Source organism: Megalops cyprinoides, chromosome 1, assembly GCF_013368585.1.
Source record: "Megalops cyprinoides isolate fMegCyp1 chromosome 1, fMegCyp1.pri, whole genome shotgun sequence".
Taxonomy (NCBI): domain Eukaryota; kingdom Metazoa; phylum Chordata; class Actinopteri; order Elopiformes; family Megalopidae; genus Megalops; species Megalops cyprinoides.
The window spans coordinates 28,631,685-28,655,100 of record NC_050583.1 but is presented as its reverse complement, the minus strand read 5'-3'; the positions used below and the strand labels follow the sequence as shown (position 1 = coordinate 28,655,100).

The 23,416-nt window shown below is 43.2% G+C and overlaps 1 protein-coding gene across 2 annotated transcripts in view; it reads right to left on the bottom strand.

Moving 5' to 3' along the window:
* Positions 1–22,367, bottom strand: part of LOC118774668 (protein kinase C beta type-like) — a 113,096-nt gene extending 90,729 nt beyond the window's left edge. For both annotated transcript variants that reach the window (XM_036524082.1, XM_036524072.1), the window contains exons 1-2: positions 22,001–22,367; positions 21,386–21,417 (exon numbers count right to left, since the gene is read on the bottom strand). In XM_036524082.1, the coding sequence (XP_036379975.1) occupies positions 21,386–21,417; positions 22,001–22,173 (205 nt within the window). In that variant the 5' untranslated portion in view covers positions 22,174–22,367. The remainder of the gene's footprint in view (positions 1–21,385; positions 21,418–22,000) is intronic.
* Positions 22,368–23,416: the final 1,049 nt, after the last annotated feature.

The following is a 23,416-nucleotide window of genomic DNA, read 5'->3' as shown; positions in this document are numbered from 1 at the left end:
GTTCAGAAATCTCTCATTCCTGGACACTATCACCTAACACTCTTTTGGGGGGATTTTTGAACATGTGATTTTATAGATTAACAGTCCTGTAATTCTACAGGAGTTCTGTAACCAGGATGTAATGCTGTGAGAGGCAGGCTCTGAGAAAGACCTACATTTTGGTACTTACTAACACAGTGACAGGTAAACAAGTTTTACCTTTCCCATTTCTCTGAAATAAATATGATGGTTGGCACAAAATAAACACAAAATCTGAACACTGTTTTGAGTGCAGTTCAGTAGAACAGAAAAAAAAAATTCAACACTTCAGAACTCCAGAGGACTCCACGCGCAATGCAAACCCGTCAAGTACCCCCATTTTATAGGAAATGAGCGATCTGATTTAGCTTCATTATTACAACAATCTCATTTAAACACATAAAAAAAACAATATTTTGGGACAGGGAGCAGTGCTACGGCATCCGCTCAGTGTTACTGTTGGTGGCACTCAGCATCAAAGACGCCTGTATCAGCGGCCAGCCTCCACTCTCACCGTCCCATTCACCTCTTGAAGGCTCTCCAGCCCCCAGCTGCCACTGAAGAGACTCTCTCTCCTGCTGCCGTCCCCTTGGAGCATCCACCCCAAAGCCCCTGCCACCCACGCTACACGGGATGTCACACCATGAGAGAGAGAGAGAGAGAGAGAGAGAGAGAGAGGAGGAGAGAGACAGAGACAGCAGAGAGAGAGAGAGAGAAAGAGAGAGACAGAGACAGCAGAGAGAGGGGAATAGAGAGGAGGAGAGAGACAGCAGAGAGGGGAGTGCAGAAGAGAGTGAAGACAGTTAAAGGAAGAAAATGCAGGTATGAGAGGGAGGGAGAAGAGAAAGATAAAGCAAGAGGGGTGGGGAAAAAGAAAAGGAATGACAGGAACTCTGAGTGAGAAGCAGGTTAAAATCAGCATACACAGGCACACACGCAGACACAGAAACACTCACAGCTCAATACGATATGACATAACAATACACAGGCACCGCAGGATATGCAAATATGGTACAAATATGGTGTATGGAGTTTCATGAAGACTTCTACACATCTGAATTTGGACAGACTCCTGAAGCACAGGCCTATTCCCTGAATTGCTCTTTGCACTGTGTGAGGGAGCCGTGTGCATGCACAGGACAAAGGAGAGGTTATCCTAGTCCACCCCAACTCTCAGCACTCGTCTCTAATGCAGCAGTAATGCGAGTACGCTCAGAAGAGTACGAGAGAAGCAGTACAGGTGAGAAATAGAGAAAATTCATCTCCCCTCAGTCTCCCCACAATGGGTCCACGGAATGGTGCTTATTCCCCACTGACTATGTTTGGCTGTGGGAACGGATAATCTTTTAACATGACCTGACATATCGTCTCCAGCATGTCTCAACAGTACACTGCCTGCCACAGGACCGCCGCAGTCTCCGGACAGGCCAGTTTTTCCAGATGATCACCATGTTTAAAATGTCTCCGGCGATCCCTGAAGCGAGGCAAGCTGCGCGTGTGATAAACACCATGTTCCATTCTTAGTAGAGTCACCGGCCTGAGTGGATGACCATTCACCTGCATTTATGGAATGTCACAATATTACTTTCCGACGTCAGCGAGCTGCCGCCACCATAAACACAAAGCAGGGGTACGTCTGCGGCTCACGACGGCAATCATTTCACTTGACTTGACATCTTGGCCTTTGTCCCCATCAACACATTCATCTGAGGAAACACGGGCTCGTCCCACACTCCTGATTATCTCGCCGCAGCACCTGCTCCTCTCTGAGAGCGCTTTGTCCCAGTGCATCGCACACGCGGAATGACACCGACAGGCCAGAGAGGGATCCATTGCAGTGCGGAACTCACCGGTTGCCAGTCCTCGTTACTGGCCGCACTTCAGTGATAATTCCAATTTAAACCAACCAAATTTGCTTAGCAGTCATTCTGGCCCTGCCATCAAGAGCACAGCATGAGGTGCCACGGAGAAGGCGAGGATAGAGGATACAGCTTGTGCTCAGCTTGTGATTTGGGCTAGTGCAGAGACGCAGTGAGCAAGACTGATAGCTATCCTGGACCCAGGATAGCTTCCCCGAGTACTGGGAGAAATAGGAAGGCTGCGACCCAGAGGTCCGTGGCCTGTTGCTTAGCAACCAGGCAGAACCCTCACGGGTTAAAGTCAGTTCAAGAGCACAACACAATTATCCGAGCCTTATTCTTCCTCACTCCATAAGCATGTGCTACCGGATGAAGCCTGATTTAACGACTTAAACGGCAACAGTAAGAATCTGCACGATGGCCTCAAAGCATATCTCTGCGAGCATTTGAGAGGGAGCCCTTTTATCCAAAAGAATATTTACACTGTTTACCAGTGATGGGGGATGCAAGCAGAGTAAATGTGGGAACATCTTCACATTTCAGCTCTGTCTGCTCCTCTGAGAGCTTAGGAAAATAAACAAGGGGAAAAATTCAATTACTCCCTCTGTCTTTGCGGCTTTATGTGTGTTGGTTATATCAGATGCAGAATAAAACATTTACATATGCATCGTGCAGTCCAACACATTCAAATGACTTATTCACACACATGGTTTTCCAATGGGTAAATATAACAGTACTTACCACACACATTTCCCTGAACATTTCCTTTATTCCTGACCCATATACCCCCACAAGAGTATGAAGTACATTTAAAATAACACTGCTGATATGTCATTTTATTCTATTTGAAATTACAAACTGGACATTGTCAGCACATAATGAGTTCTAGAACTGAGGGATCAATTAAGTAATGTGGACAAAAGAGCTTGACATAAAATGGGTTTAGGGCAATAAAAGGGTACTACTCTACTACGCACAATGGTTAGCTCAGATAGGTTTACAACTGGAGGAAGTCCGCTACAGTAGCTTAATTTAAAGCAGAGCAACCTCATATTTGCATTGATTAAGCTGATACAACTGGATCCATATCCAGCGGTGATCAATGTTGACATCCTGGTGGGTAGAGTTCAGACTGGGCCCTGGCACTGTAAGCTGCAGCTGGAGCAGGCCCTGTGGACAAGCCCCATTGAGCTGTGCTGTCCCTGCCTATATATGATCAGGTGTGCTCTGGACTGCATGGCCTATCAGTTACAAGTATGGGAAATCCATTCACTTTGCATGCCTGGCTGGACCCGGCTGGATCCATATAATCAATGAGGGTCACTCAAACCCATCACTGGGTTAATATGAATCTGAAACACTGTCACAGTGTTCTAGCAGTGTCACTGTAGCAGTGGTTCTGGACGCTACCCACAGCAAGCTGATTGTGGTTATGTTAAGATATCTTATACACGGATACCTTATCACTTCTATGTCAGATGCAATGCAGCAATCCAAAGGTTTCTTGCAAGACTGACCTCTTTCATATACTGTGGGGAGACATTTCTGTGACATTCTTTGGAGGTGCACTCGTCGAGCATTCTGAAAGTCGTTCCTCCCTCCCCTATCAACAGAGTTTGCATGCCGGTACACCTGAACTGAAAGACCTTCAGTAGCCTGCGCTCTGTAAGGCTACTATTTCAATCAAAAACAAGCTGAAGCCTGGGGAGACATTTAACCTTGCAGAACGTCCCTGGCCCACGTCCGCCGAGGGGGAAACCGAAGGAGAGGTCCCCACGGTGCTCCCGAATTAGCTCTGGACACTTGGAATAATGCACTTTCCGTTTCCACTTCAAATAAATGTGCTTGCACCTTTTCATCACTTCTCCCCCCACCCCTCCTCCCCCTCACCCATGCTCCTTTCGAAGCACAACAGCCTCCCGCTCTCCTGTCAGGGCGGCAGCCGGGACACTGCACAGGATCAATGTCAAGCCGACGGAGGGGGAGTTGTGTTGCGCAAGATGACCTTATTGGGTCAGGTTTAACAGGGTTTTCAATATCACTAGAGCCATCAGCGTGTTTATTCTTGTTTGTATTTGCTCAACGGTCCCAAGGCTGGAACAAATTAGCAAACCTCCAACGGGCTTGGCGTCTGTGATTTTCGAACGCCGCGGGCCCTGCGGTGAGAAATACAAAGCTGCTTAAATCAGTGCGGCGGAGGGGGAAGTGGGTGCAGCTATGCCAGTAAAAGTAGACTCTGAACTATAAAGAGATTAGGGAACAAATGAGACAGTAGCCATAAACAACAGGGCTCAGCCGCCTGTGCTCACACTTTCTGAATGTGTTAATGCAGTCCAGAAGAGGTAAGCAATCACCTTGCCTTGTTTTAATTCCACTGCATTCGGCTCCACGACTGCAAGCTTGGGGAGGTTCGGACACTCATCACCCCAGCTCAGCTCCTGCTCCGTCACTGAAAGCGGCTCTGAACACTGTAATAATGCATTCATTAAAACTCAAAGCTGCCGTGTCTGGGTCGTCGCCAGTCCAGAGGGGAATGTTTTTGAAATGGTGCCCAAGAACTGTAGCCGTCTCTGTTGGGAGAGTACCTGACCTGTGTGTTATTTGACTCAGGATTGATTCACCCCTCCTACTGAAAACACTGGGTCTTCGAGTGAAAGACGAGAGGGCAGGATGCCAAGGGACGGGATCACTGCATTGTGGTTTGACTTTTCACTCCCACAATGCTCTGTGTGACGCCGAGCTTGTCTGTGGAACAAGCTCAGCATCACACCGTGGAACTAGCTCAGGCGGCTAAAGCTAAAACATACGGGCAAAAGGTGCTCTTCAGACACAAACACAAGCACCACTGTTATTAACAGCACTATCACTAATGTTTACCTAAGCCTCTCCTGGTACACATTACACTACATGTTCTTTCTGTGGCCTGAAATTAAGCAGTAACAACCGAAAACAGGAAGATCTCAACTGAAATCCTATCTTGATGTTCCCATTTTCCATTTCTCACTTGGGCAGTGCAGATACCATTTCCTACAGGCAATCACAGACCGTACATCAGAAGGAAACAAATGAAGGAACATGTGAAACACATGAGAATACATTACAGATAATTTCCCATGTTCAAAAGTGATCAGAGAACCTGTGGCGCGCAATGTTTTAGTGTCTCTAAAGAGAACAGACTACACGCCTTTAAAACTCACATGCCACAATGAGCATGTGTTTCCCACTCACATTCAGATCTGCAGCCCAAAGGATCGGCCACCATCCATGTTATGCAACTGCAGAATGTGTCCCTCGAGGCACTATACATCTTCTCTAAGACGTCACTCAGGAAGCACATCAGAAACAACACAACTAAAAATATAATCCGGTCACATGCAGAGCAACAGTCCCCACACTTTTTCAGAAATACCCTTCAGGTTAAAGATAAAACAATTTTTAGTGGAATACAAAGTTGGTGTTCGCACTGACCACAACGCATCTTTGCATCTTGCATCTTTTCAAATGTGTACGCTCCGCCTTGGAAAGAATGCTCCAATGTGAGTTTGAGGCCCTGCACCCCCTGACCCTGTGTTCCCCTAACAGGGTGGCCAGAAGTCATATGATCACTCAACAGATCACATATCCTCATTGCAGCAGCTCAGTCAACAGTGGCCAGTGCATGTTTCAAGTACCTGGCACAAAACATACACCAACACAGACCTGAGGTTGACAGGTTTTTTTTTTTTCTCCCAAGGAGGCAACTTGAGTGCAGGACTATGAGGACTTTGAGAATACCTAGTGATGAATCCCTTGTGGTTCTCTGGGAGCTTGAAGCATGGAGTGATTCAGTCTATATATAAAACATACTGAAGAGATCTAGTATGGCAAGATCAAACACCTAAATAGGATCTTAACCTAAATATATGAGTTAAACCTAAAACAACCTGTTAAGTTTACTTTCAGCAGTGAGAACATTTTTATAGTAATTCACAAGACTAGACTAGACAAGCAGATAAATGAGAGCAATGATTTTTATGAGACACATATAGAAGACCCTGATTTTTTTTCAGATTCTACTCTAAGACAGTCCCCTTACTCACTAAAGTCTACTAAAAGTGAAAAGTCTAATTTCATTGTGTTTGGGGATATGGATTACATTACATCTGGCTTACACTGAGTAACGTGTAACTTCATGGTATAAAAACCACTAAATGAGGAAGGAAGGGTTTTCACTTTCTTGCAAGAAAAACCTTTTCCGTACATGTTGCTCATTTATCAAGACCTAAACAGAGATAAATGTTATAGCTGTCATATGAGGCTGGAATAATGTGGCTGGAAAAATGACAATCCCAAGAGATCTTTTTAACTGGACCATAGTCAAGTCAAAACAAGCTTTGAGTAGCAATACTCAGGGCTAGCTGTTTCCATAAACATGTCTGCAGCTCTGCGGCTCTCAACATCTCAGGTCTCAGGCTGGCAAGAACAAAAGTATTATTAAAGAGAGAGAACAGGTTCCTTCTCTCCCATATTCAAAGGAACTATTAAGTAACAATGATGAAACACTCCGCTGTATCCAGACAGGTAGATTCAAATTTCAAAGTAGAGGCGGCTGACCTATGTTGTGAAGATCCTGATGAAAAGTCTCTTATAAAGTCTCTTATTAAAAATTCTTCCTGCTGAAATATGCAGCAGAAATAACCAGTGGATGCCACTGGAACTATGGGTCAAATAACTCAGGGTCAACAAAACTCCAGCTGTGAAAATCGGACTGCTTTTCCACTGTGGTTATTTGTCAGTTCTTCTAAGGCAAAGCTCTTCTGAGAAGTTACATCATTTCCAGTTAAAACAATATGTTATGGTGATGTGTTTGGATCCCTACGACATGTTTAAGATTGATTGATAATGCAGGTTTACCATCCCGCAACAGGGATCAAAACACACGGCACTAACCTCTTGCTAAATAATGGTATTAGGCCAGATCCTTTTTGCTACGACAGCAGTAGTACAACACATACTCCTTGCACATTGTTAAGGGACTATGGTGCTCTGACCTCCAATGCATTTAATGTTCTGATGAACAGTACCAGTCAAAAGTATGGACACACCTGATTAAGATGATGTGAAAAATGCATGCAAAGACATTTTGATGTCTTATGCTCAAATGCTTGAAACATGTTTCTTATACAAATATAAATAGTAAAGTTAATGCCTATGTATGAATTTCTTTCCAAAAAAATATTTTTGAAAAATACAGAAAAAAAACCCTCTATGAGTAGATGTGTCCAAACTTTTGACTGGTACTGAATGTTGGGACAAATTTCTCCTCCTTACACGGGGCCTGAAAATGAGATCCCTCACAATCCTAACAGCGGGGGCCCTGGCACAGAGGCCGTGTGAGAGACAGCCAAACGTCCTCGCAGCTGCCCTTCAGGCGCGCATTGACAACAACTCCGTCTTAATAGCTCTCCTTCCTCTGGACGCGGAAATGAAATATGTGCTGCTGCGCTCGCCAAACTGTCACTTTCTCCGGGGCCATTTTGCCTCTGAGAGGATGAGATTAGGAGCAGCTCGTTTCCCCTCCGGCAGCCCCGGTGATTACCAGGCAGCGGAGGAGGCCCTCCTTCTTCTGTCGTCCGCCGAGACCCCAGGAAAAAAAAAGGGAGATCCTGATGTCGAGACGGGGCACTGGCCTGCGGCCACCGTCTGCCTCACAAGGCCCAGGAGATGTAGCCCCGCCTGCTACACTGTGTAACCCCGAGCACCTCGCCGTGGGACCACTCGCGGGAACACTGTGCATCTGGTACTGTGTTACACGCATCTGCATCTGATCAGTGGCAATTCAATATAAATGTACAGGGTAAAAAGCAGTTGAGGAACTGCTCATAAAGTTAAAACACAACAAAGCCCAAATCACTGGGAATGTTCATCTATTCGGACCAATTAGATAGTGTTACATAATTAGGCTTGGCAGCATTACTTTTAAAATTTTTTACCAATAAAATATATATTTATCTTACCTTTTGAATTGCTTTCCTAATGTGACACTGTTTTTCAAGAGACATTTAAAGTAGACAAAAGCTATTAGGCAAACCATCTCTAGGATAAGTAGTTTTTTTATGTCTTTTAACAGTCTGCAAGTCTAATGGTATTGAATGAGGAGGTATACCTTCATAAGATGAAAAGTGAATGACGAGATCCTCGCTGAAATCATGTTTCAGTCCACAGTCCAAGTCAATATGATCAAAAGAAAGGGCTACAGTCTTTAGTTGGTATACAAAAGAAGGACATTTCACCAGCACTCTACTGCTGCACGATCAAAAATAAATTAAGTTCACTGCTTCCATTCTGTGAAGCACCATAATAACAGAAGCAAGCTGCAAACATTGTGCGGTGGTGTCCATTAAAATTTAAAGCCACATAATTGGCACTGCAGCCACATCCATCTCCTTACTTTTCAGCTGTCTGAGTGTAATGCAGTGGATACATGAGCGTGTGCCATTCCCAGCTGAAGAAAGCCCCTCTTGCACACAGAATAAAGAAAGGTTGTAGCTAATTCAATCACAGTTTGATAAATTACTGAAGTACAGACTTACTGACTCTACATAAACAACAAATTTTCATATTTCTTCCTTTTCAAAGAGTTTGTTGAAAGATCATTCATCACATTTAAATCCTGAAATGTTTTCTTTTAGTTTTGATCTAACCAAGTGAACATTAACTGTGCCTTACTGGAACCTCTCCAGCACTATCACAGGAAACACTGAGGCAGGGGGTGCACACTTGCAGTGCACACTCGCCTGTGGCCCACGGCTGTTTTACACACTGCACGGCCAACACAGAACATGCTCTACAACTCGTAGGGCCCTGATGACTCGCTAGGAGGCACTGATAATCGGTGAGCCAAGAATTCCTGACGGTCATAAACCCCACTAGGATAAAGCCAATGGCGTCTTACCACTGCAGGTTCCTGCTCATAGTCATCTTAAGACAGAGCTGAATTAGGGAAGTATAGGTGGTAGGACTTGGCCTGCACTCAGAGTGCTTTTAGTAACAGAGCTACTTAGGCGTTTAAACAAAAGCCTTTATTTCACAATCAACAACACTGACTTGCTTCAGATGTTGCAAAGTCTATTACAAATCATCAAGATAAGAATGTCCAACCGCCGTAGATTGTAATCATTTGAAGTGGAGAAAGCAGATGGAGTCTTTTTGCACATATGCCTAGTGTATGTGATAGAGTATAAGAGTATTAGCAGCAGCACTTCCCTTTTGTGTTGCCACGGTGCCGAGCTGACATCAAGCTAGACCTGGAAGTGAATCGGCTCAGTGGAGTAACAGCATATGTGGCACACCAGCACCACATATATCCAGAGCAACTACTAAAGGACCCCTTCACAGCCAAACATGTGGTCTGGAAAAATTCAGGTGAGGTGGATAACGCTTAACAAATACAATATTTACCGAATCTATACCATATACCATTACAAAAATGAAAATAGCAAAATTAAACCATATATCTAAGTATGACATAGCTAGCCACTAACTTACTCCAGCCAACAACACTTGACATAAAAACAACCATAAGAGAGGAGGAACAACTATAATATAACTAACAGCTTTGACATGTGTGCCATTCTGTTTTGAAAACAATGCATGCACATGATTGTAGAGTGCTTTGACTGTCCCCAGACAACCCTGAGACAAACCCCATTTCCATGTTGCCAGCAGTAGTATGCAACATTGACACGACAGTATCCATAGCTAATAAATTGTACTTCAAAGCCAGAGGTAAAATGTGTTTGTGCAGGCGTTACGTTGCTTATCCAGATAAAAACAATGAAGGCAATGGAAGCAGAAATGACCCCCCCCCCCCCATATCTCTCCATCCAGGCATTTGTGCGCTGGGACAGCACTAAAATGTGGCACTGAGCACGCCATACCTACCATAAAACCATCAATGCTGGTCTAGTTATGGAAAGCAAAGCTTTGTATATTTTGATGTCAGTATCTTGGATATGAGCTGAAATCCATCTCAGGGCTCCTTTACCTGTTCCAACTGCACTTTCTCTAAACAAATGTAAAAGTGTCACTGAACCCAAACAATGAACATATGAGCTATTCCACCATAGGGACAGAGAGGGAGGTACTGTATTATATTATACTAAAAATAAAAGTTAAATGGAGAAGCACTGAACTGGGGTCGAAATGTAGTATTGGTAAACCATTACTATCAATTTCATGCACCGCATTATTTTTTCAAAAGTTGTTGTAATTATTCATTAAGATATCTGCCCATTTTACTTCCCGTTTCTAGTGCTACAGATCTGCTTGCACACCTACGCGCACACCCCTCAATCTAGCCTTTACTTCTTCTCCACGGAACACCAGTGTCTATTTATACACCTTTCAAAGGGCCCACACATTTCAGAAGGCACCCATGCATATTGCTTCATCAAGCCAGAGGAGCGGCTCAATCACATTTGGATCCCCTCGGCTCAGACTGCGTTTACAGATTCTTCAAAGAGACAGAACAGAGAAGGGAAATCAGAACTAATCTACCATCCCTGTGCAGTTTCACAATTACACCACGCAGAACTGGGGGGTTTTTTTAGGCCCTTGGGTGACACACAAAGTGGGAGGTGGGAGTCAGTGTTCTTAAACTAGTGCTGAAAAGTGATCAGAAGTCAGTAGGAGGCTTGGGGCAGTACACTCCTCCTTCCAAAAACCCACAGTCACAGTAGAACTCTTAATTCCCTACCCCTGTAACAACTACTTTCTAAGTCTTCTTGTTTCATACTAGAGACAGTTCTGTGTGCAGGGAGTCCCTTCTACATTGAGAGGGCAGATGAGCCTCGGCACTCTGCAGCCCAACATGTGGAGAAGCGTATTCTTCGAGTCATGTCTTGTGTAACTGCATTTGCCCAACCAGTCAGCATGATGCTGTGTCAAAGTGCTACGGATGGTATTTTCACAAACATCATTACTAATGGTTTTTGTAAAAGGGACAAGACACCTACCAGGAACAGTGAGAGAGTGTGCAGCAGTGTCACTCAGCTGGTTGGTTCTCTCCAGCAGTACAGAGTGACAAATGCTCCAGGGCCTGTACATGTTGTCAGACAAGGTCGTTCAGCTTTCCAGCTACCTCTTTCATTCAGGTAAAACACAGTTATCAAAACTGAAATACTAACATGCACTTCACACCAACAGCTGCATTTGCTGGGTTTACAAAATGATTCAGTCAAGATTTGTTGTTGTCTTCCACACTTTCCCAGATATTGCCACATGACTTTTTCCGCTGTAGGACTGACCAGCTTGCTGCAACTTCTGCTGTTTCATTTTGCAATGTCTCAACCAGGTAGAAACTGGCCTTGCAGGCCAAACCACAGACCAGTCCCTAAAATGCATGTGCCAAATGAATCTGGTATGGAAACAATGTGACATTCAAAGCTTTCATGAATGAGCTGCTGTCACAGGGGTTTTGCTTGAGAAGACGCTTCATACGGGTGCTGCCTTGTGCATTCTGGACAAACACAAGTCAAATTGTAAATCTTACAATGCTGCCTATCTTTTTTTCATGGTAGCAGTTTTCCTGTCTCTCTCACTGTAAGAGTGTAGAATGGGCAGCACATTACCACTCCTGTTTATCTCATACAGTATCTAATCCTACACTCCTTAAAAATCCATTTTTGAGGACCATGCAGCCTTTAGCATTAAGCATAAACTAAACAATCAAAGATTATCCTTCAGTGAACATCCTGTAACGTCTTTCGGGGAAAGTTCTTTTTGGATCCGATTGCAGTGTGCCAGAGGTAGTAGAAAGGTGTTGAGTAAAGCACAGTGTCAAGCACTCCGACTCAAAAGCCAAGATTGGCAGGCTAGGCTCCTCAACCTCCATGTTCTCTCTCCTCATGACTAATCCACCCTCTCCTTTTCCTCACTGCTGCTCTACCATCAAATTCCACTCCTTCAATGCTTAAGCATCACTCTACAGTTTATAATCCCTCTTCCCTCCCTCTCTCAGTGCCAAGACAGAGCTGCTACTCCACAGCTTCCACAATGAATGGTAGTATCGATGCCTCTTTCCAGCACCTCACATATCATTTATTTATCTAACCCTAAGAGGGGACATCCTGAGATTACAGGTGACTTGTGCTCTCATAGCAGACCACTGATTGACCCTATAATACCCACTGTTGGTCCAAAGCCTCCTTAGTCTGTCTACTCCAACAGCACATACAATAGGTCTCCAAACTAATCCTGCACATTGTGGCTGTCACTAGAGCACTCGTGTGCATGCCGCTCCTTTAGACTTGTGTGCCCGTGTCCGCGGACGTCTGCAGGGGGAGGCTGTCCATCTGCGTGCATGCCTGCTCGCGCATGCAAGCTTTACGAGGACCTCACTTTCCACAAGGACCTTTCTCCATGCGCTGACGGGAAATAAACGGCTACTCCTCCAGTTATATCACCGCTATGTGAAGGATTTGTGTTGACTTTTAATCCATGATGGTCCATTCTCACCATTCTGTCCGAGCCCCCCCCGGGTGACGATTTACAGTCTGTGGCACAAACCCTAATCCATCTCAGTCCAGAGCTGGAGCCGCAGTATCTCCTGCAGCAGTGTTGCAGAATTGCAGAGGGGTGAGCATCACATGATGAACAGAAAATCGCACAGGAAGAAATATGTCTGTTCTCAGCTATGATGGTGAGAGCTAGCAAGGTCCACACGCTGCACCACATACTATATTGATCATTTTCAGAAACGTCTCTGCCTCAGTGATGAATATGAATAGCTCGAGGAGGGTATTATGGTTATTCATAGCAGCGTAATTACAGCGATTAACTCCACTTTGTGTAAAATTAGAGGACACGCGTCTCTCCTCGCAAATTGGAAAGACGGCCGCGCTGGTCACAGCCGGTGGGAACTGGCCACGCGCTGCCGGCTGTCGGCTGCCATCTGCAATCTGTAACACGCAGGCTGAGGGCTGCGGCGGCCACCAAAAGGGGACAGGGAGTCCGCGTAGCCGTCAGCCTCTGTGCCACCCCGGGGCCAATGCAGACCTCCTGCCCCTCCGATAACCCACAACATTACACCCCTTCCTCTCCAACTTGGGTCTCGCATCTCTGGAAAATTCAATCTTACCTTTTTCCATCAGCTGCAACTCGGTGTGTCCTAATGACACAACAGAATTCATGCTGTACATGTTACTACATGTCTTATTAAGCATGTTTCTCTGAATACATTTCAAATATTGGGAATATAAACACTGCAACCGAAAGTGAAAAAGATGACTGGGAACACCTTTCCTTCCATGCAGCTGGAGCCCACGCAAAACAAGTCAGAGCACGACATTTTAGAGTAATGCCTTCTCAACCAGAGACCCCAGGAATGCAGGCATCAAACGAGACAAAGCTGAGGCTTGTCCCAGAACCTGACACATGCTCAATGTTGAAAAACAGCTCAGTATTTTTATCATGGAAAAAACAGAAATTGACACAACACATATAGAACAGCAAAGCCAAAATATATGTAGCTTTCAAAATGACTCTTACTCCTAAATGTGCACAAGATGTATAAAAAATGCAATGCTCCCCAAATTTGAATGACTCAAAATAAAAATCACTGTTATCAGGCTTAAATTACGGGTAATGAGCAGCACCTTCAACTCAACAAATGGAAGGCAGAATAATAAGAGATGTGGAATGATATAACAATATACCGGGAAATTAAAAAAAGAAAAAGACAAGAGGTTTTGAGTTCATTGAGATGTATCTTTTTTTGATTACTAATTCTTCAGTGAAGAATATAGTGAACTTTTTCCGCTGTAGGACTGACCAGCTTGCTGCAACTTCTGCGGTGTCATTTTGCAATGTCTCAACCAGGTAGAAACTGGCCTTGCAGGCCAAACCACAGACCAGTCCCTAAAATGCATGTGCCAAATGAATCTGGTATGGAAACAATGTGACATTCAAAGCTTTCATGAATGAGCTGCTGTCACAGGGGTTTTGCTTAAGACGCTTCATACAGGTGCTGCCTTGTGCATTCTGGCAAACACAAGTCAAATTGTAAATCTTACAATGCTGCCTATCTTTTTTTCATGGTAGCAGTTTTCCTGTCTCTCTCACTGTAAGAGTGTAGAATGGGCAGCACATTACCATTCCTGTTTATCTCATACAGTATCTAATCCTACACTCCTTAAAAATCCATTTTTGAAGACCATGTAGCCTTTGAGCTCTCTCATCCGCCTTAAGCATAAACTAAACAATCAATGATTATCCTTCAATGAACATCCTGTAACATCTTTCAGGGAAAGTTCTTTTTGGATATAACATATAACAATATACCGGAAAATTAAAAAAAGAAAAAGACTAGAGGTTTTGAGTTCATTGAGATGTATCTTTTGATTACTAATTCTTCAGTGAAGAATATAGTGAACTGACAGCCCTGTTTGCGCTTAAAACACCTCTGGATTTTTTGAATGCCTTGTTTAATAACAGCAGGAGCATTTAGGGTCATTTGAATGTAACTAGCTAATTTAAACTGCAGTATGAAAACCAAACATGTTTTACCTTTAATTATCCACAACTGTAACATCAAGCAATGTCTGGTGCACTAAATAACTCCAATGCCTAAAGTAATTTTGCACACTAAAAGTCCATTTTCGATAATATATCAGAGTAACAACTTCCACTAAAGATGCTTAAACATATCCATTCTTTTAACAAATGTCATCTGAATAAAAACAGAGCCAAAAACAGGTTTTGCCTAAAGGCAATTTCACCAATGGACCAGCCAAAAGTGGCTTAACATCACTGTATCGCCATGAGCCCTGCAACTTTTGAAACATCATTTGCATGGGGGAATATGTTTGTACTTGCTCACGGGACAGGACTTTGCTTGTGTTGTCCTCCCACTGCAACTGGATTTCCCTGCTTACCTGCCCTTTTAGTTATGTAATACTATAATGTACCAAAGCTCCTTGCCTTTACTGTCCTTTGTCTGCTTAACGTGCCCGCATTCTTCTTAAAACTTGCTCATTTGATCCTTATGGGGTCCTAAATATTACAAAGCTGGCAATACATATCACATTATTGATAACACTGTTGCCAGTGATATCAATACGTTCTGATAAATGTCCCATTTCATAAAATTGTTTTTAAAATAGTGTCTCTTCTCATCACAGTGTGGGAGGCTGAATTAACACCCTCTGTTGATCCACAGTTCACAGTTCACAGATCCACAGTTTCTTAAGCTAGAATGAGAATTATTTTATTCAAGGTTTCAACAGAGCATATGAGCATTTATCAATGCCATACAACAGTCAACACATACAAATTTGACCTTGCCTGTTTACATTTAATAAAATATCAGCATGCTTATTAATAACATTAGATGATACATCGATAACACAAAAGGGGTCATCATCCTAATAAACTTCAAAGTTTCCTTTAAATTCTGTTGGTCCAACTTGAGTCCAATGCAGATGGAAGCTGGTGCATCGGTGTTAGGTGTGGGGAGTCTGGCAACCAGCAGAAGAAAACAAACAAAAAACCAGCATGGTCTGGCAGCTGGAACAAGAGGCGCCCAGACAGGCCTATGGACAGAGGTGCCAGCAGTTGGATGGCACTGCTGAGAGGTTGAGTAGGAAGCCATTTCCAGTTCAAACCGCCAACTTCATTCTCACTGTAACAGAAGCCCTAATGCAAGCTTGTGACTAAGATTGGCCAGACAGAGGCAGAAGACTGTGCTAGCCTGTGAGGTACATTGGGGGAAAAGATCAACAACTTTGAGGTACACAAACTCACACAGGACTTCTCTGGGAGAGCAGAAGAAAGCCTTTAAGGGGTGTTGCTGCTCTGCTCTGTTGTAAAGACTGTCCTGGACCTGAGGATTGGTGGTGACAGTCCACAAGCACCAGCTGGCCTCCAACAGGCCTCACCTACTCAGTGAGAGGACTAATTGTTGGAACTAAGAGATGTCTCCAGGAGCATCTCCAGATTCTCAAGGGCCAAAGCAGATTCACCTGAACATTTGCAATCTGCACTGGCAGTATCCTATGGCACAGCCAATGAGAATGTGTGTTTTTTGACATACCTGCAGGACTAACTATTCAAGAGCTGTTTTCTACTTGTGGGAAGTATGGGGTCCTCAACACAGTGCTGCCTGTATCCCCCTGTTAACATACCTCTGATCCTTTCTATGCTGTCAGCTGAAGCCTTTCAGCTATCCAGGCTTAAATTCACATGGCAGTATTCCTGCCATAGTTAACATTCATATGACAGGAAATGGTCATGTTTACTACAGCCATTCACTGTAGAGCATCAACCATTTGGTGTTACAATTCCCAGACTGCTTTACAGAATGTTTTTAAACTCCAAGCTCTACGACTCAATTTATGTAATGTATTCAACATGTGAACATATGGGAAGACTGCGTTTTTATACATATTATGTCTTTAAACCAACTGAAAGCTTTTTTTGGTTTTTGGTGAAATGGCCATTTGAAAAGCAAATGTTGCCAGTTGTAATCCTGTTCATCACCACTGACAGACATTCATTCTGGTGCACTTGTAATTACAAGTCCTTCTCCCTGAGGTGTACAATCAAGGAGACACACAGCTCACACAGCACCATTGACATTCCATGACCAATAATTACATTGTCCTTTAAGAAGAAAACCTAGTTTCTCCTCCTCAGAGGGAAAAAAAACCTGTCAAGTGCAATTACGTGTTGTGAAAGCACTGCGGGTGTAATGGCTTCATTCTGAAACCTTTTTCTTTACTTCTGCAGAACTATTATTACTTTTCAGCTTTGTGAACTTAGCTGCAGTAGCCAACTGCACAACAAATGTATAAGTATGCAGCTAGAGGGCTGCCTATCTCTGGGCAAAGCAAGAGGAGGAAAGATGGATCAGCCCACGTGCATAGACATAAATCTCAGGGGACTGCATTAGAATCTGTCACATGTGTAACAGAGCATCAGGAGACAGGAGAGTGATAATGACCGAGTGAGAGAGAGAGAGAAATGAACAGAACTCCCGGGTTGGTGGAGCCGGGGGGATTCCAGGGGACACAGCAGTGTTATGGTCAAGATTTGACAACACTGGGGCTCTGCATCATATCAGCACAGAAAACAAGATGCAATGTGGCCCTAGCTCACCCCACATACCTTATTCCAAGCTACTCTTACAGCAATGGTTCTCTGGTTTGGTGTTATCACGCAACATGCTACAACACACAAGCACCTCTGAGGCCTTAACTTTGGGATCTATAATCTGATCCCCAGACAGAATACGGCTAAAATGGAGAGGGCTCCGGCTCCATATCAGACAGCAACTAGGTTCCTCTCTGCAAAAGATTGCAGTGCCCTGTAACAATGTCCACCACTAGACAGGGAAGAAAACGATCTTCAAACCCAAAGTGGTTTGAACACAGCCAAAGAAAAAAAATAGGTCACCATTCAACCTGCCGGCCTACCTATTTCCCTACACTCCACTCCACGGATTTAGCTTTCACTGATCTTTATTCAGATGTCTGTTGAAAATTTAAAAGTAAAATCAAAAGGCAAAAACAGCCACAGTACACAAGCAGAGACTTATTCCAAGTCTGATTATCCCTGCTGCCTATTTTAGGTACCATCAGACGACACTGTGATGGACGAAACCAGAAGGCACAGAAGCATACAACATGACTACTACAGCAAATCTTTATATATGATGGCTCTGGAAAGACTTCTGTGCCATCTTCTGCTATAAATCTGTGAGTAAATACAGCTTCAGCTGCACTATTGAACACCAACGAGCTGGTATCGTGATCTAACGGTGCAATTTATAGGCTCCCCTGTTACACTGGATGAGAGTTACCCATAAATGAATATAATATTCTGATTCATCAAATGCCATCACTACAGGGCACAGCAGGCAGGTCAGAAGAAAGCCCAACCCGGTGAGAGACTCAGTACCTCAGGGCAACACACTACACATATCAGGCTAAATTAACTCTCACTTATGAACATAAATGGGTAATGATTTACAGAACAGTTTGCTTATCAGATGAGTAAAAGATCAGGTAGCTGCATTACTGTGAGTACCGATGAATCGGTGAACTGTGCTGAAAACAGGCCGCAGATTCACTGTACTGCGGTGCTTTTAATCACAGCGCATCTAATCACAGTTCTTGTAAATCCAAACCGAATCTAATTTCAGGAATCCGGTGAATTGAATTACTAATATGGGATAACAGGAGGGGTTCACTTGCTTGGTGTTTCAGTGAGTCAAGGTCGTGGATATGGCGATCTGCTCACAGCAATGGGATTGTGTCTGCTAGAGAGGAAGGAGATTAGAATCAGGCAGCCTGCCCGCGTGCCCCTCTCCTGGGCACCAGAGAGGTGAAAGACAAAGGCGTGAGCTGAGCTGCAAGGTCAATCAGATGAGACGCCCAGAGCTGAATTACATCCATAAATATAGACCTTCAACAGACTTCAGCAGGCAATCACTGTGCAGTAAGGGCAGTTAACCAGAGTCAAATCAGAAAGCCCACACAACACCCGTTAAAAAAGGAGCATGACCAGTTCACCACAACATTGTTATATAAACAAACACCTCTCCACAGGCATAAGAATGAAAGAAGTGCCAACCAAATGTAAAAAAAGAACATATCTGACCATCTGTCACATTTTATACAACACAATGTTATTCTCCTCGGCCCTTTCTTGGGCATATACACTGGAGTGAATTCCCTTGGACAAGCGCATGTAACAATGCCAAAAATGGCATGATTTCATGTTAAATTCTTTTGAGTAACATTAAGTGCATGCTGTCTTACAATATTTGTGATTCTTGAGCCATGTCAGTTAATACAGTAAGGAGCGCTGAGCTGAAACATGCAGAGTTGTGTCATTGTCGAGAGTAATGAAGCATTCAAAAAACAATTACACAAGCATCATTTTTTATGTCATGTGGAGGAAGTTCTATCGGTTGTCAAAAACAAAATCACTTCTCTTGAAACACCATGAACAACAACTTAAATAAACCAGATAAAAAAATGTGATAATTTATTTCAATGTGTAATTTCCCAATAGATGTCAGAATTGTTTTGTAATTCTGAAGTAATTACATGTATCTTATGGTTTGCATGCATACATTATGGCTCATGCAAACATTAACCATTACATTTCACACCTTAAACATTTTCAGCCATCATATTCAGCCAAATTGGTAAACCGATGATCCCCCCCCCCCCCCCCCCCCCCATCTATTGGTCTTTAAAACTATTCGTCCCAGTTATAGAAATATTGCACAACTCAATGTGAGGTTAAAGCAAACGCTCAAAGCAAGCCTATCTCAGACAGCAATCTCAGTGTTGAAAAACCTGTGTTTTAAGATGTACACTTTTTAGTTTTAGGGTTTTTTTTACAGGCCGGAGGATGACTGGTGGAAGATGTTAACATTAGGCTTCCTTGGTTCTAAGCATATCTCAAAATCAAAATGCAATAATAAAAAGCACTCTCAAGAAGCCCCGTGTCTCTCAACTTAGCTGCTACTAAGAAAACAGGAAGAGGGTGGGTTTCTGCAGCCACTGCTCTGTGATGCTTCATAGCTGTCACGTACTATGGCTGCACTGCTCGCCTTCCTGGTCTACAGCTCGCCTTTCTGGTCTAAAGCTCCACAGCTCAACTGACAAAATTCACTTTGGTCACCTTAGCTGTATGGGGGGGGGATGAGGTCAGAGAGTTCCTCCACCTAGCCAGCCCAGGAAAGGGCAAAGAGGAAGCGGGATTAAGACTTTACGCAGGGCCCAGGAGAGGGTTAATGCATACCAAACTACACAAAACAGACAAGCCCAGCACATATTTCCTGTGTTATCACTGAGCCGAGGCGTACGGCCAACAAATATGCGATTACTCAAATTAGAGAGCAATGCATCATGACACACCAATTTTGATGTTCATCATGTTTTGCACTCTCTGTCCATGCGTTTGCTTGTGTGCCTTCTTTTCTTAAACAACTGTCATTTCAGCATGTCTAAATGTGTCATTTAACATGATGTTTTTATCACTATATAGAGAGGAATGAGAGGTATCATGTTATGTATAATTAATGTATAATTAATGTGTAAAGAATAAAACAAAAATATGAAGGCATCAAATGGAAAAAGGTCTCCAGTTACTTAATATTAATGTCTTTGTACACCTGGAATCTTCTGAAACATGCAAAACACAAGAAAAGTGTCAAGATCAAAATCAACTCATGAAGCCATGTGTCCAAAAATAAAACTGTTGCACGTACTTCCTCAAAATGAGAATACTAACAAAAATTGACATTGGGGTTGCATTGTGTAAGTTTATATAAGTGTATTTCCATTTTATATCCCTGCATTCAAAAAGAACAACATCCACACACAAACACATACTTCATATGTAGCATGTTTTTATATATTTGTCATATCTCACACTGACAAAGGTGCAGATGCTGGAGAATGTCAGGCATGTCAGCCACAGCACTCTGCATAACGACCTCCTTTATCATTTTCTTCTCCAGAAAAACACTGCTGCCTTTCATGCAGTTTCATTTTGATGTTGATTAAGTATTTTATTATGGTCTGTGGTTAACTAACACTGACCTTCCTCTTATCAAATGCAGTTCTTGTTACATGTAAGTTGGCAACCAGAAAAGGAGGAAAAAAAATCACTCTGCAAGTTCACATTTCATCGGCATGGACATGGCTACTTACCAAACAGGTGCACAAATCCCCTTTTAAAATGCTCTGTACTGTAAAATCTAGATTCAACTGTCAAAATGATATGAATAGGCAAAGGTGGTGTTACAGTATAAAGCCAAAATGATAAGCCATAGTCATACCTACAATCATTGTCTATCAGTGTTTTAATTGTGCTTTATCCAGTGCAGATTGCTTTTCACTGGCATGCACACGTTACACACAACGTCACCGATTTCATCATTTAATGTAATTTTGATTACCGAGACTCACATAATCAATCTGACATCATGGTCACCTGGTCTATCTAATGTTGCTCTGTTGCTATTGCAGATTATGAATCGCCTTCCTCCTTCAAATTACACGTCGTGAAAAACCGCAGCCCAGCTACATTTTTTAGCCTGGTGTGGGGATGCGACATTCCAGCTCCCTAACACTGCATGCTGTAAATACACCTGCTATAAGAGTGGACGCTGCACTGTACAATGTGCCCGCTGAAAAAAAAAATCATTACGGATCGAAACGCGGGAAATGGCCCTTCGTAGAATAAAACTGGCTAATTATATCAGGAAATGCATGCATTTACATTCACCAGTCTTAAAGCAATTGCGCAACAATGATGATAAAAATGGACAGGCATTTTGCTTAAGGAGCGACTAGGGACACTCGTCCTCCGGCGATACCAGCATAAGCCTAATCGAAACAGCAATGCACATAACGTAGTATGTCACTTAGTGGCAATCACTGGCTATTTGGTTGGAATAACGCTCATTTTGAGACCCTACAGAGACTATGCCTTTCATTCGGGATACTTACCTTGACACTGGAATCCCTGTTTTCCGAATCCCCTAAAACAAAGAATGAAAATGTTACTCTTGATTTTATGGATAATTCGGATATCACGAGATATATCAGGAGTGTTAGTTTAACAAATGAAATGTAAAATGCATAAAATGGTGCTTTCACCTAGGCTGTTGCATGAATTCGCATAGTCTATAAGACTAAAATGGCCAAGGCGTATTTTGTTTTTCAAAGCAAATATTTACTGGTTTTCAACAATTCTATAATTACGCACCACCTGGGACGACTCAGACGAATCTCATATTTTAACAGCAACACAACAATGGTGAAATGCCAGTTTACATACGTATTCCGTAGCTCAGGCGGCTACATTAACAATTACAGGTAAGTTTCCATTCAGGAGTTTATCCCACATTTAACATATGCAAACATTTATCTTGGCCTATGCATGTTTCGTTTCGCCTTAATTCAATATTCAAACCATTTAAATTCTTTATTTTTTCTCGCATGTGTTTTTAAAGTCCTGAGCAGCAAGTGTGTCACCTGTGTCCTATGCCACCATAACATTATCATCCCAATCTCCTGCCTGCTGCACTGGCAATGGAACAGGCTCGTTATTTGTCGCCTCACCAGATAAAGTCCGTGCAGTGGCTGCAGAAGGTCGGCTGCTTGAAGAAACGGGCGATAAACTTGTGGTTCTTCACTTCGTGTACATTCTTCTGTCTCAGGGCACCTTGCCTTGCAAACCCTCTCGTGTTCTCGGCCCCTTCACCGTCGCTGCTCACTTGCACGGGGTCAGCCATTTTGAACACGGAAGTGTTAAAAGAAGAAGTTTTGTTTTTTGCTGAGCGTTCGTGTGCCTCTTCGCGACGAGAGTCTGTCCGTAGTGCTCTCCTGTAGTTACAGTACTGCGCTTTTGGCAGCGAGTCCGCGCTTCCCTCTTCTCACGCCCGCCGCCTCTTCTGCTGTAGCCACAGTGACTTGTGAGCTACGCGTTCGCCACAGTCCCACTCAATCTATCATGTGGTGTTATGAAACCCCGCCTCTCTTTTCTTTTCACTTGAGAGCAGTTTGGCATGAGATATTGAAAATGGTTTATCTGAAATGGGGAAAGCCTTGAAATGCGTCTTTTGTCGTTCTCGTTTGGTTACTGCTTTGCCGAATGTAGGCAGTCACAGATAATTAATGCAGAAGATTTAGCCGATGTGAATATTGCTTGTGGTGATACTGCTCGTGATAATCAACCTTGTAGCATGACAGAAGTCAATCAGCTGGAAAAAAATGCGCTTGTGTTATGGCATTCTAATGAAAACTTGTGTGGTTAACATCCGTGCTTGCTTTGTAATGGTAGATAAATAAATTGCGCCTTAGCAGGAGACTACGACTGCTGTATCAGTAACCGTGAGGCAACTGTAAAATGTGACAATAAGGACATGTTGGTTTTCAGAAATGTTACTATAGCTGTGTTCTTGTCATTGGTAGAAGTAAATGTTTATAGAGATTTGATAGGAATTAAACATACTCGGTTGGCATGGTTTGGCACTCAGCTCAACCATTTATTTAGCTATAAGCCATTTAGATGCTGGAGCAGATTAACATTGAGAATCAACAGGCATGGTGCTACTGAACCTTCTGTACTTCCAGTCTTTTACACATATTTCACACAACCTTTGTTTTGTATGGAACAGTATCCATGCTGAGCATTGTGCACTGTCAGTATTCATGACCCTGATTTGTCATCTCTCAGACAGACCAGGCTTAGGGTATAGAACTTTGAAATTAATGTAATTTGTTACCTCAAGAGGGACAGGTGTGTTGGGGGTCTGTCTACTAATGCATGGAGTTCAGATGCCCTTTTAATCCCTCCCGGGTTTTCTGAAAACGGTTGGAATTGATTGCATTAAGTGCTGGCTCAGGGCCATTTCAATTCTGTGCCCTACTCCCTTTGTATTTGGGTATCAAGTAAAGTTGCAGATGCCAGCAAGTAAAAGCTTAGCCAATATGACCTTGTTCCAAATCTTTGTGCCTACTGTGAAGTAATTGCTC